This window comes from Pan paniscus, chromosome 13 (genome assembly GCF_029289425.2).
Source record: "Pan paniscus chromosome 13, NHGRI_mPanPan1-v2.0_pri, whole genome shotgun sequence".
NCBI lineage: Eukaryota > Metazoa > Chordata > Mammalia > Primates > Hominidae > Pan > Pan paniscus.
In genome coordinates, this window is record NC_073262.2 from 54113374 (window position 1) to 54128494 (window position 15121).

The following is a 15121-nucleotide window of genomic DNA, read 5'->3' on the forward strand; positions in this document are numbered from 1 at the left end:
ACAGGTGTCCTTTTTATAATCCATGTAATGCCACATTTTTCACTTTTCTGTGCTTTTCCTGGTGGTTTCACTGTTTAAATTTGGAACCTAAAGCTTGGGTCCAGGTGCTTTCTAGTTTGTGTTCCTAAGCAAAGGAAGGCTGTGATATACCCAGTGGTGAAAATAAACTTTGTTCAGGCATGATTTATAGAGCTACTGGCTGTGAGTTTGATGTTAGTGATTCATTTGTATAAAATATCTTCTAATAGACGTTAAGCAGGTTATATATTGAACAGCTGACAAAAGTGTTGTGTCCAGAGAACCTAACCCTGTATTTCCCATGGGAGTGATCACTCAGTATTTGCCAATTTAGTGTTCAAGGCTACTTTATATAATAGAAAACCATAATTACTATGAATAATGAGAATCAACTGTATGTTCAATGATTAAGCCAGGTTTTGGGTGGTAGGGGGTGTGCTGCTTTTATTGTGGTAAATATACATGTTCTAACCATTTGTAAATGAACAAGTCAATGGCATTAAATCTGTTCATAATGTTGTAAGCATCACCACTATCTATACCCAAAACTTGTGCATCATCCCCAACAAAAACTGTACTCATTAAAGAGTAAACTTCCTCTGCCCTCCTCCCGCACCCAGACATCACCCTTTGGTAATGTCTGTTCTACTTTCTGTCTCTGAATTTGCTTATTCTAGGTACCTCATAAAAGTGAAATTATAACATATATGCCCTTCTGTGTCTGGCTTATTTCACTAAGCATAAAGTTTTTTTATTTTTTTTTTGAGACGGAGTTTCGCTCTTGTCACCCAGGCTGGAGTACAATGGCGTGATCTTGGTTCACTGCAACCTCTGCCTCCCGGGTTCAAGCAATTCTCCTGCCTCAGCCTCCTGAGTAGCTGGGACTACAGGCATGTGCCAGTATGTCCGGCTAATTTTTGTGTTTTTAGTAGAGATAGGATTTCACCATGTTGACCAGGATGGTCTCGATCTCCTGACCTTGTTATCTGCCCACCTCGGCCTCCCAAAGTTGTGGGATTATAGGCGTGAGCCACCGTTCCTGGAAACATAAAGTTTTTAAGATTTATCCATGTCATAACATATATTAAAGTTGGATTCTTAGGGCTGAGTAATTGTATGTGTATAACACATTTTGTTTATCTGTTGAGAGACATTTAGGTTGTTTCTACCTTTTGGCTATTGTGAATAATGTTGCTGTAAACACCAGTGTACAAATCTGTTGGAGTTCCTGCTTTCAGTTTTTTGGGTATATGCTTAAGAGTGGAATTGCTGGGTTATGTAGTAGTTCTATGCTTAACTTTTTGAGAAAGCTCCAAACTCTTTCTTTTTTTGAGACAAGGTCTGGCTCTATCACCCAGGCGGGAGTGCAGTGGCACAACCTCGCTCACTGCAACCTCTGTCTCCCAGTCTCAAACCATCCTTCCATCTCAGCCTCCCAATTACCTGGGACTACCACCCAGCCCGGCTGATTTTTTTTTTTTTTTTTTCATATTTTTTGTAGAGACTGGGTTTTGCCGCGCTGCTCAGGCTGGTCTCTAACTCAAGTAATCCACCTGCCTCAGCCTCCAAAATTGCTGGATTACAGGCATGAGCCACTTGAACCAGCCAGCACCAAACTCTTCTGTAGCAGCTGCGCCATTTTACATTCCCACCAGTAATGCACTGGGGTTCCGCTTCCTTAACATCCTCACCAACACTTTTTATTTTCCTTTTTTTGATAGCCATCCTAGTGAATGTGAAGTGGGATTGATTTGGTATAGATTTGCATTTCTCTGATTACTAGTGATGTTGAACATCTTTTCACTTGGTTCTTGGCTGTTTGTTTCATTGTCTGTGGAGAAATGTCTAAGTCCTTGGCCCATTTTTGAGTAGGTTTGAATTTTTGTTGTTGAGTTGTAGTTCTTTATATGTTTTGGATATGCATCCCTTAGTTTTGTGATTTGCAAATATTTAATTCCATTCTGTAGGTTCTCTTTTGCTTTCTTGGTAATATCCATTGCAGAGTTTTTAATTTTGGTGAAGTATAATATATATATTTTTTGTTATTGCTCGTACTTGACATCATATTCATGAAGTTGTTGCCAAATCCAGTGTCATTTTTGTTTCCCAATGCTTTCGTCTAAGAATTTTCCAGTTTTAGATCTTGAATGTAGATCTTTGAACCATTTTGAGTGAATATTTGGATATGGTGTAAGGTGAGAGTCCACGTTCATCCTTTTGCATGCAGATGTTCAGATTCCTCAGTATCTTTTACTGAAGAGGTTGTTTTTATTAAATCCTTGTGGTACCTTTTTTTTTTTTTTTTTTTTTTTTTTGAGACAGAGTCTTACTCTGTTGCCTAGGCTGGAGTGCAGTGGCATGATCTCGGCTCACTGCAACCTCTGTCTCCTGGGTTCAAGCAATTCTCCTGCCTCAGTCTCCCAGGTAGCTGGGATTACAGGCGCGCACTACCATGCTCGGCACATTTTTTTTTTCTTTCCTGTATTTTTATTAGAGAAGGGGTTTTACCACGTTGGCCAGGCTGGTCTCGAACTTCTGAGCTCTGGAGATCCACCCGCCTCGACCTCCCAAAGTGCTGGGATTGCAGGCGTGAGCCACCGCGCCTGGCCTGTGGTACCCTTTTGAAAATCAGTTGAACATAGGTGTAAAGATTTATATCCAAGCTCAGTATTCTATTCTTATGGTCTGTATGGCTGTCCTTATGCCATTACCATATGTATTAATTACTGTAGCTTTATGCTAAGTTTGGCAGTCAGTTTGTCTGGTTTTATTATTTTTCAGGATTGTTTTGGCTTTTATTTTTTTTATTTTTTATTTTTTTTTTTGAGCTGGAGATTGTCCGTGTCGCCCAGGCTGGAGTGCAGTGGCGTGATCTCAGCTCACTGCAACCTCTGCCTCCTGGGTCCAAGCGATTCTCCTGCCTCAGCCTCCCGAGTAGCTGAGACTGCAGGCGCACGCCACCACGCCCAGCTAAATTTTTGTATTTTTAGTAGAGACAGTGTTTCACCATATTGGCCAGGCTGGTCTCGAACTCCTGACCTTGTAATCCTCCCGCCTTGGCCTCCCAAAGTGCTGGCATTACACGTGTGAGCCACCACGCCTGGCTGTTTTGGCTTTTTGAGACTGTGCAATTCCGTGTGAATTTGACGATCGACTCCTTTATCTGTGAAAAAGACAGTTGGAATCATGGTAGGGATTGTGATGAATCTGCATATAATGCCTTGAGTAGTTAGCATTTCATTGATGTTAAGTCTTTCTACCCATGAACACAGATGTCTTTCCATTTATTTAGGGTTTTTTTTTGTTTTTTTTTTTTAAGACAGAGTCTCGCTCTGTTGTCCTGGCTATATTGGCTCACTGCAACCTCAGCCTCCCGGGTTCAAGTGATTCTCCTGCCTCGGCCTCCCGAGTAGCTGGGATTATAGGTGCCTGCCACCATGCCTAGCTGATTTTTGTATTTTTAGTAGAGATGGGGTTTTACCATGTTGGCCAGGCTGGTCTCAAACTCATGACCTAAAGCAATCCGTCTGCCTCGGCCTCCCAAAGTGCTGGGATTACAGGTGTTAGCCACTGTGCCAGGCCTAGGTCTTTAATTTCTTTCAGCAGTGCTTCGTAATTTTCACCTTGTGTCTTTAACTTCTTGGGCTAGATCTATTACGAAGTATTTCCTTTAGCTCTTATAGCTAACTTGTGTGTTTTTTATTTTCTAAACCTTTTTTTTTTGTTACCGGTTTATAGCCTGTTAAGATTATATGTGGTTTATAGCCTGTTAGGAGCATTCGTGTTGATGTAATTTTTTATTTGTGATGCATTACTTGTCATTTTTCCATTTTGTGCTTTATTTTCCTTTTTTTCTTTTTTTTTGAGACAGAGTTTCACTCTTGTTGCCCAGGCTGGAGTGCAAACATGATCTTGGCTCACTGCAGCCTCGGCCTCTCAGGTTCAAGTGATTCTCCTGTCTCAGCCTCCCGAGCAGCTGGGATTACAGGCATGTGCCACCACGCCTGGCTGATTTTTGTATTTTTAGTAGAGAAGGGGTTTCTCCATATTGGTCAGGCTGGTCTTGAACTCCTGACCTTAGGTGATTCACCTGCCTTGGCCTCCCAGAGTGCTGGGATTGCAGGTGTGAGCCACCGTGCCTGGCCTTTTTTTTTTTTTTAATTTTTTTTTTTTGTTTTTTTTTCTCCTGAGCTCATATTTTTCTTTTTGTTTGATAGTATTCCCATTTAAATCTTACATAATATTTGGAAGTAATTCAGAAGTTATCTGGTTTTCTACCAGCTGTGGTTGCTCATGTCTGTAATCCCAGCACTTTGGGAGGCTGAGGCGGGTGGGTCACTTGAGGTCAGTAGTTAGTCACCAGCCTGGCCAGCATGGCCAGCATGGCAAAACCTTGTCTCTACTAAAAATACAAAAATTAGGCTGGCATGGTGGCTCACGCCTATAATCCCAGCACTTTGGGAGGCCGAGGTGGACTGAGTTCAGGAGTTCGAGACCAGCCTGGCCAACATGGTGAAACCCTGCCTCAACCAAAAATAAAATAAGTAGCCAGGCATGGTGGCACGCACCTATAATCCCAGCTACTTGGGAGGCTGAGGCAGGAGAGTCGCTTAAACCTGGGAGGCAGAGGTTGCAGTGAGCTGAGATCCAGCCATTGCACTCCAGCCGGGTGACAGAGCAAGACTCTATCTCAAACAAAACAAAACAAAACAAAAATTAGCTGGGCGTGGTAGTATTAGCCAGTAATCCCAGCTACTTGGAAGGCTGAGGCAGGAGAATCACTTGAACCCAGGAGATGGAGGCTGCAGTGAGCCAAAATGGCACCACTGCACTGTAGCCTGGGCGACAGAGTGAGATTCCCTCTCAAAAAAAAGAAAAGTTATTCAGTTTTCTTGATTTTTATCTCACTTTTACTATTTTTTATTAGCAGATAATACTGTTTTTAAAAAATATTTCTTTTACAGCCATGAAATAAGATGTTTCCTTAATTTTCCATTCAGTTTGTTTGAAAGGTTATTTTTATTATTTTCAGGGTTCAACGCCTTTTTTCTCTAATATAATTTTTTAATGTATATTTTGTTTGGTATTGATTTGATAAAGTTTGCGATTTATCTGCTCTCCTAATTTTCTGTTTTAGAAATGTTCTGTGTTGTACATTGTCTGCTTCTTCAAACTTTATATATTTTGTGATCTTGAGTTTAGAATGTGTGTTTAAAGTTTATTTTCTTATATTCCTAAGACTTTTAACATATCTAACATTTAACACATCTCTTTATGTTTTGTGAATAATTTGTCTTTTGTCTCCCCATCATATTATGAAGTCCTAAGAGCATCTGTTAAGTGAATGAATAAAGGAATGATAGCAATTATTCTGTTTCATGCAGATAAATAACTTCTTAATGATTTTTTCCCCTTTTTAGACCTTGCATCGAAGTGGGAGTTTCATCAATTCTCTCTTGCAACTAGAAGAACTTGGATTTCGTAGTGGAGCACCCATGATTAAAAAGATAGCTTTTATTGCTTGGAAGAGTTTAATAGATAATTTTGCTTTAAATCCAGGTAAGTAATATTTTAACAATTTTGATTTTCTGTGAATTTGTTTTGCTTAAAGCAAGATAAATGAAGTTTTTCTGGTTTTTTGGATTTTAAGTTGAAGTTAAGTTACTACTGAATTATTTTCATTTTAAGGGAACAGGAATAAATTTGTACTGAAAATAGAATTCACATACTAGGCATTGGAAATCACAAATATGAAATCTGTTTCACAGTATTTCAAAAACTGAACAAAGTGAAAAATAATGATTTGTGGCTTCCTTTTTTATTTATTTATTTTATGAGACACGGTCGCTCTTGCCCAGGCTGGAGTGCAGTGATGGGATCTTGGTTCACTGCGACCCCCGCCTCCCAGGTTCAAGCGATTCTCCTGCCTCAGCCTCCCGAGTAGCTGGGATTACAGGTGCCCACCACTACACCCGGCTAATTTGTGCATTTTTAGTAGAGACAGGGTTTCACTATGTTGGCCAGGCTGGTCTGGAACTCCTGACCTCAAGTGATCCGCCCTCCTTGGCCTCCCAAATGATGGGATTACAGGCGTGAGCCACTGCCCCCAGCCTATTATTTGTGGCTTTCTTACATGTTAGCACTGAGTTGAGTACTTTATGTATATTTTGTTTAATCATCACAATAAACCTGAGATGTAATTATTAATCACTATTTTAGAGAGATTGAGTAATTTTCCAGAGGTCACATAGCCAGTAGATGATAGGAAGCAGTTGTGATTTCCATGGAATAAAAATATCAGTGATCGATGACCTTACTTCTTTCAGGATCTCTAGAAGAGTACCTAATAGTGGTTTAATATTGATATATGGAAGTCATTCTTTTTGATTTACTTTAACCTTACCTTCTTATTGTTCAATGGAGTTTTCTGATAATATATTCACTAGAAAGAATATTTAGCCCAAAACTGTATTCGTATGAGTACTTAACTAGGTGGTAGTTAATCTTAGATTTAATTAACACTGTATGTTTACAAGAGCTGCTAAGTAATGTTGATTTTTATCCTATATTTTTCCTGCCAAAGACCATTATTTATCCCATTTCTTCCTCCTTTTAATATGTTTTGTATTGTGATTATTTGCATTAATGTATAATAACTTTTTTTTTTTTTTGAGACGGAGTTTTGCTCTGTCGTCCAGGCTGGAGTGCAGTGGCACAATCTCGGCTCACTGCAAGCTCCGCCTCCTGGGTTCACACCATTCTTCTGCCTCAGCCTCCCGATTAGTTGGGATTACAGGTGCTCGTCACCACGCTCAGCTAATTTTTTTGTATTTTTAGTAGAGACGGGGTTTCACCGTGTTAGCCAGGATGGTCTTGATCCCCTGACCTGGTGATCTGCCCGCCTCAGCCTCCCAAAGTGCTGGGATTCCAGGTGTGAGGTACCGCGCCCGGCCTTTTTTTTCTTTTTTGTTTGAGATGGAGTCTCACTGTGTTGCTCGGGCTGGAGTGCAGTGGCGTGATCTCAGCTCACTGCAACCTCCGCCTCCCAAGTTCAAGCGATTCTCCTGCCTCAGCCTCCCAAGTAGCTGGGATGACAGGTGCCCGCTGCCACGTCTGGCTAATTTTTGTATTTTCAGTAGACACAAGGTTTCACCATACTGGCCAGGCTGGTCTCGAACTTCTGACCTTGTGATCTGCCTGCCTCGGTCTCCCAAAGTGCTGGGATTACAGGCAAGAGCCACTGCTCCCAGCCCTATAATTACTTTTATTTAAAATACTGGTACATTTTGGGGGCATAGGTTCCCCCCCTCCCCCCCCACTTAGGGTCTTGCCCTGTCACCTAGACTGGAGTGCAGTGGCTGACTGCAGCCTTGACCTCCTGGGCTCCAGTGATCCTCCCACCTCAGCCCCCCAAGTAGCTGGGACTACAGGCGTGTGCCACCATTTCTGGCTAATTTTTGTATTTTTTGTAGAGGTGGGATTTGACCACGTTGCCCGGGCTAGTCTCGAGCTCCTGGACTCAAGTGATCCACCTGCCTCAGCCTTCCAAAGTGTTAGGATTACAGGTGTGAGCCACTGTGCTCATTCTACTATAATTTTTAATTGAAATTGTAGCTTATTTTTATGTTTATGAGCTGGCATGTATTTGGGTCTAACTGTAAACCCAGAAGTGTGAGGTAATGTTTGGGACTACAATCTTTAGGAATTAAGTTAAAGCATAAAATAAGAGTAGTTTAAAGATAGTAAGTTAAAAATAAGTTCAGAGCTAGGGAATCCATGACTGATGCTGTGGATCCAGGAAGTCATCAAGGAATCAGATGACTGTATTTTTACTCTGCCATCTTTGATTTGTCTTAATTGCAGACAGGAAGGAGGGAAGGCAGAAGAGCAGAAAAGACTTCTTCACAGCTTACTCACCTATACCTAGAAATAGCCTTCTAAGAATCTTATATACACATCCACTTAAATTTTACTGGGTAGAATGGCTTAGTGGCCGACTAGAAAAAGTAGTCAAAAATTGGGCACCCATCACTGTCCTGTGTAAAATCAGATTTTTTAATTAAAGGAGATTGGTTTATTGCATGGCAATTAATCTCTGCTACTGTAGAGATACTATTATGGAGCTCTTCTCATAAATAGAATAGAGTCCAGACGTGGTGGCTCACGCCTGTAATCCCAGCACTTTGAGAGGCGGGCAGATCACCTGAGTTCTCGAGTTAGAGACCAGCCTGACCAACATGGAGAAACCCCATCTTTACTAAAAATACAAAGTTGGCCGGGCATGGTGGCGCATGCCTGTAATCCCAGCTACTTGGGAGGCTGAGGCAGGAGAATCCGGGAGGAGGAGGCTGCAGTGAGCCGAGATCATGCCATTGCACTCCAGCCTGGGCAACAAGAGTGAAACTCCCGTCTCTGAATGAATGAATGAATGAACGAACAAAAAGAATAGGAGACCCCAAAAACGAAGTGTCTTGGACTGGAGAACTTGTTCATACAGTGATAGCCTTTATTTTCTTATAGAACTGTTAATTGAAATAGCTAAATGGCAGAGTAGTTGTAACAGACATTGTTGAGTGCCATTCCACCAAATACATGGCCTGATTGATGTTTTAGAATCCTTTTCAAGTTATTTATTTATTTATTTATTCAGGACGGAGTCTCACTCTGTCACCCAGCCTGGAGTGCAGTGGTGCGATCTCAGCTCACTGCAACCTCTGCCTCCTAGGTCCAAGCGAGTCTCCTGCCTTAGGCTCCTGAGTAGCTGGTATTACAGGCGCCACCGCCATGCCCAGCTAACCTTTTTGTAGTTTTAGTAGAGGTAGGATTTCACCATGTTGGTCAGGCTGGTTTCAAACTCCTGACCTCAAGTGACCAACCTGCCTCATCCTCCCAAAGTGCCAGGATTATAGGCGTGAGCCACCACGCCCAGCCCTTTTAAGGTCTTTTTGACAAGTTATTTTAGCACAGACTGTGTCTTAATTTTACATATCCCCAGTCTTACTCATTTGGCATAAATGTTTTTTCTGAAGATTGGATTTAATTTCTATGCTGAATTTTAACAATATGATTATTGTTAAGATAGGGCAGTCCTGAATCTAAATGAATCTATTTAGATTTCAAAAATGTATTCAGTCAGTGGCCCCAGTAGTAATGATTTTTGATGGAATATATTAATAATTGATTTTTAAAATGATAGTCTTTTTTGACATAATGTAAACATATGCTTCCGTTTCTTTGTCAAATGGGGATAATGAGAATGCTAAAGCAGCTAGGACAGTATTTGTCAAAGTTTTGGCATTTTGTGCTGGATAATTTGTTTTTCAGGACTGTCCTGGTGTGGTGTTGAAGTTTAGTAGCGTCCATAGTCTCTACTCACTAAGATGTCAATAGCATCCCCTCATTTGTAACCAACCTGAAGTATTCCCTGGTGGGAAATTGCCCCGGCACACAATATCTAATAAATATTACTTATTTGTTTTAAAATATATTTTTGATTTATTGAGTGTTTTTGGTTCAGCTGTACTGCAGTTTATCAAAATGCAAGTTTTGGGTAGAGCAAGGACAGCCTGGGGATTTATTTTTTAAAAAAAATTTTAAAATATGTTATCTTGCTGTGATAAAAGACTATTGCACAGCTAATGTTAGAGTTAATCTTTAGCTTGGACGTCTCTTTAACTGTGTGCTTATTTTCTTTTAAGATATACTATGTAGTGCAAAAAGACTCAAGTTGTTAATGCAGCCTTTGAGTTCCATCCATGTGAGAACAGAAACTCTAGCATTAACAAAACTAGAAGTCTGGTGGTATTTACTGATGAGACTTGGACCTCATCTTCCTGCTAATTTTGAACAGGTAACATTACAAGTGTTGACTATAGCACTTTATGTTTTTGTTAATGTGTTCTTAAATTCTTACCAATGTAATCCTTTGGTGGTGTTTTTGCTATTTATTAGCAGACTAGAACATATAAAAGATCTTTCACTTTACTGGCAGAGAACTTAAATTCATTTCCCACAAGGGATATTGTTCAGTTGCTTGAAATGGAGCCCCTTTACCTGAAATGTTTTTATTTATTTATTATTAATTTATTTATTTTGAGATGGAGTCTTGTTCTGTTTCCCAGGATGGAGTGCAGTGGCACGATCTCGGCTCACTGCAACCTCCACCTCCTGGGTTCAAGTGATTCTCCTGCGTCAGTCTCCCGAGTAGCTGGGACTGCAGGCGCACGACCACACCTGGCTAATTTTTTGTATTTTTTAGTGTAGACAGGGTTTTACCATGGTGGCCAGGCTGGTCTCGCACTCCTGGCCTCAAATGATTCGCCCCTGCCAGCCTCCCAAAATGCTGGGATTACAGGCATGAGCCACCGCGCCTGGCCCTGAAATGTTTTTAAATCAGCAAGTACTCAAACATTCTTACTCTACAAGCATTATGATTTTAAACAAAGGGTTTTTTCCCCTAGAGCATTTGGAATATAATTGAGAAGAAAAGCAGCATCAGTGAAATAGAAATCAGCCGGGTGCGGTGACTCACGCCTGTAGTCCTAGCACTTTGGGAGGCAGAGGCAGGTGGGTTGCCTGAGCTCAGGAGTTTGAGACCAGCCTGGGCAACATGGTGAAACCCCGTGTCTACTAAAATACAAAAAAGTAGCTGGGTGTGGTGGCATGTGCCTGTAGTGTCAGCTACTCAGGAGGCTGAGGAGAATTGCTTGAACCCAGGAGATGGAGGTTGCAGTGAGCTGAGATCACACCACTGCACTCCAGCCCGGGCAACAGAGTGAGACTCCATCTCAAAAAAAAAAAAAAAAGAGAAATCAAGTGCTACACTGGGTAGATACAAGGTTGGACCAGTTCTTGTTTTTTTATTTCTTCCTCCGTTTTCTAGGCTGCATAGTGATAACCAATGACTGAATCCTATTTATAGGTTCTTTTTAATTGTTACACAATGATTTTACGAATTCTTCAGGATTTGCATATCCTTACTGGCATTTAGATATAAAGTTTAATCTTAACCTAAACCTTTTGAGTTATTTGCAGTTATTTCCATCCTTGGTTTTTGAATTTTTTTTTTTTTTTTTTTTTTGAGATGGAGTCTTGCTCTGTTGCCCAGGCTAGGGTGCAGTGGCACGATCTCGGCTCACTGCAAACTCTACCTCCTGGGTTCACACCATTCTCCTGCCTCAGCCTCCTGAGTAGCTGGGACTACAGGTGCCCGCCACCACGCCCAGCTAATTTTTTGTATTTTTAGTAGAGACGGGGTTTCACTGTGTTAGCCAGGATGGTCTCGATCTCCTGACTTTGTGATCTGCCTGCCTCGGCCTCCCAAAGTGCTGGGATTACAGGCATGAGCCACTGCGCCAGCCTGGTTTTTGAATTTTTTTACAGTTAAAAGGAGCAGCTCTGCTAACATCTTTTTCATTTCTTTATCACTTAGTTTGGATTTTGGGGGTACATTTTACTTCTGGGGGTATATTTTAGGGGTATATTTTATATTTTATATAAATAGCTGCATAGCAGGGAATGCATTCTTGGACAGGAGGACTTATAAATATACTTAAGCCATTTTTATTCAGTTTTTAATTTTTTAATTATTGAGTTTTAAATTTATATAACATGAAATAATTGAAGATGGGCATTGTCAATAATGTAATTTGCATCATAATGAATTTTCCAAATTCTACCATTATAAGGGTCCAATAGGCTAATTCTTTGCATTTGTCCAATACATTAATTGGAATAATTTATTTGGTAACTACATGTGAGTGGTACTAGGATGATGTTAGAAATGAGCTTTGTCTGAGTTCACATTTTCCAGAGTTTTAAAAAGTTAAAATTAGTCTGCCAATAATGTGTACAGTTCAGATGTTGATGTATATAAACAAATTTAGGTAATACACATTTCGGGCAAATACAGTTGTAATGTTCATATTTTTTCCAAATTTCATTTTTTAGCCTGTTTGTGCATGGAAACGATCTGTAAAATGGAATATATTAAGGCTCCATTTAATGAAATTTATATTATGTGAGGCTTTTAAAAACTGTGACAGTTGTATAGTTTATAGATCGATGTTTTCTTTTACCCCATAGGTTTGTGTGCCTCTGATTCAAAGTACAATAAGCATTGATTCTAATGCCTCACCTCAGGGCAATTCGTGTCATGTAGCTACATCTCCAGGTTTAAATCCTATGACTCCTGTACACAAAGGTAAGAGGTAGATATTCTTTTTTTTTTGCTTTTTTAATCAGGCTTTGTTGACCTAGAAGCATAGTTTTGAAGTAGGAAAAAAAAAGGCTTTGAGAGGTTTTGCTCAGTGTTTTTCGTTTGAAATGAAGCACTTCATAATTTTTTAGGTTCATTACCAAAAAATCCATTATCATGTTTTTCTGTTTTTTTTTTTTTTTAATATTACTGATTACTGTTGTAAGCGCATTGTTGTGGTTAGAAGAGACGGATGTTTTTTCAGTACATTATATGAGGTGCATTGCAAAGAAAGCCTCAGAGCAGCTAACATGAAACTGTTGATTTTAGAACCAGAATCTTAGCGCTATTAAAAACAACACATCGGCCAGGTGAGGTGGTTCACGCCTGTAATCCTAGCACTTTGGGAGGCCGAGCCCAGCAGATCACTTGAGGTCAGGCATTTGAGACCAGCCTGGCCAACACGGTGAAACCCAGTCTCTACTGAAAATAAAAAAATTAGCTGGGCGTGGTCGTGGGCCCCTGTAATAACCAGCTACCTGGGAGGCTGTGGCAGGAGAATCGCTTGAATCCTGGGAGGCGGAGATTGCAGTGAGCCGAGATCTCGCCACTGCACTCCAGCCTGGGCGACAGAGTGAGCTCAGTCTCAACAAAAACAAAATAAAACAAAAACAACACTTCAGCCAGGTGCAGTGGCAGGCACCTATAATCTCAGCATTTAGGGGGCTGAGGTGGGAGGATCACTTGAAGCCAGGAGTTGGATACCACCTGTGCTACATAGTGAGACCCTGTCTCTACAAAAAATTTAAAAATTAACTGAGCACAGTGGTATCCATCCATCTATAGTTACAGCTACTTGGAATGCTGATGGGAGAATTGCTTGAGCCCAGGAGTTTGAGGTTGTAGTGAACTATGATTGTACCACTGCACTGCAGCCTGGGCAGTACAATGAGACTCTGTCTCAAAAAAAAAAAAAAAAAAAATCTTAGCAGTTATAAAGTGTCTTCTTTATGTATGTCATTGAAAGACATATGATATACATGTGTGTCATATGTATTATTTTATGTTTGCCATCTGAGTCTTCAAAATTTGTTACAGAATACCTGCATATTAATATTTCAAGGTATGGATTAATGCCTGAGACATTTAAACTCTGTTTTTAAAAGTTTCATTGAAATGAAATGTATGCATTTGGGTAGCTAATATAAAATGAGCTTGTATGACTTAACTCTTTTTTTTTTCCTTAAAGGTGCTTCCTCCCCGTACGGAGCCCCGGGAACTCCCCGAATGAACCTGAGTTCGAATTTAGGTGGAATGGCCACAATCCCATCCATTCAACTTTTGGGACTTGAAATGTTGCTTCATTTCTTGTTGGGTCCGGAAGCCTTGAGTTTTGCTAAGCAAAATAAACTTGTGCTGAGCTTAGGTATTTAAAGGTTTTAAGAATAATTTTAATTACTAAAACAGTCTAGGACTTAATGCATTGGGGTGAGGAGAGGTGTTATTTTGTCACAGCCAAAATATTTTATAGTTGTGTATGAAATATGAATCTTTTTTTTATAGAAAACACACCTACTTAATAGACATTTTAAAGTTTTATAGCGAGAAATGTATTTCATAAATCTGTTGTTTTACATAATTATCTTTTATTCTTCCCTTTCAGAGCCACTGGAACATCCGTTAATCAGCAGCCCTTCCTTTTTTTCCAAACATGCAAATACACTTATCACTGCTGTTCATGATAGCTTTGTTGCAGTTGGAAAAGATGCCCCCGGTAAGAGAATTTGATTTATTATTTGCTCAAATGTGTGTTTAAAAAGAAGAAAAAATAGGCCAGTCACAGTACCTCACACCTGTAATCCCAGCACTTTGGGAGGCTGAGGTGAGTGGATCACTTGAGCTCAGGAGTTCGAGACCAGCCTGGGCAACATGACAAAACCCTGTCTCTACAAAGCATACAAAAACTAGGTGGGCATGTTGGCAGATACCTGTAGTCCCAGCTACTCGGGAGGCGGAGGCATGAGAATTACTTGAGCCCAGGAGGTGGAAGTTGCAGTGAGCCAAGATTGTGCCACTGCACTCCAGCCTGGGTGACAGAGCAAGACTCTTATTAAAAAATAAAAAATATGAAGATAAAATAACAAATATTTATATAGTGCCACCTACTGGCCAGATTGTGCATTGAGAACTTTACATTTATTCATTTAATTTTCGCAGTAACATACCATGTTAGTTCATTTTACAAATGAGAAAATGGGTTATACAGGAAGTACATAAGTTATGCAGAGTCACTTACGAGTGGTAGTACCGTGTCAAGCTCTATGGCTCTAGCATCTGTGCCTAAACTCCTGTGTTACATGGCCTATCAAATAATGAGGAAAGGAACTTTCAAAAATTGTTTGCTCTTTAACTAGTTGGAAAAAGAATCACAATGAATCACATAAATTTTTTCTATTGGTTGTTAGATATCCTTCTGAATCTCCGTGAACAATCTCTGCCCCAAAAGTAGTGGGCATTCAATTCAGAAAAGAAAGATAATTTAAAAAAAGATAAAACAATTACCCTTAGTTACACAATTCATTGTTAACATGTTATAGTTGTTTTAAGGAACACATTTATGGCTGGACATGGTAGCGCATGCCTGTAATCCTGGCAGTTTGGGAGGCTAAGGTGGGAGGTTCACTTGAGGCAGATGTTTGTGACCAGCCTAGGAAACGTAGTGAGAGTGCTATCTTTACAAAAAAAAATAATTAGATGGGTGTAGTGGTGTGTACCTATAGTCCTAGCTACTTGGGAGGCTGATGTGGGAAGACTGCTTGAGCCCAGGTTGTTGAGATGACAATGAGCTATGATTGTGCCACTGTACTCTAGCCTGGACAGAGCAAGACCCTGTCTCAAAAAAATAAA

General features: G+C 40.3%; 1 protein-coding gene across 20 annotated transcripts in view; it reads left to right on the top strand.

Moving 5' to 3' along the window:
- Nucleotides 1-15121, top strand: part of RIF1 (replication timing regulatory factor 1) — a 160559-nt gene that overhangs the window by 13611 nt on the left and 131827 nt on the right. For all 20 annotated transcript variants that reach the window (XR_008624503.2, XR_008624504.2, XR_010109388.1 and 17 more), the window contains exons 9-13: nt 5439-5577; nt 9717-9868; nt 12103-12220; nt 13464-13640; nt 13878-13988. Coding sequence is in view for 11 of the 20 variants with exons in the window: in XM_034954275.3 (XP_034810166.1) it covers nt 5439-5577; nt 9717-9868; nt 12103-12220; nt 13464-13640; nt 13878-13988 (697 nt within the window). In the remaining 9 variants the exon portion in view is untranslated. The remainder of the gene's footprint in view (nt 1-5438; nt 5578-9716; nt 9869-12102; nt 12221-13463; nt 13641-13877; nt 13989-15121) is intronic.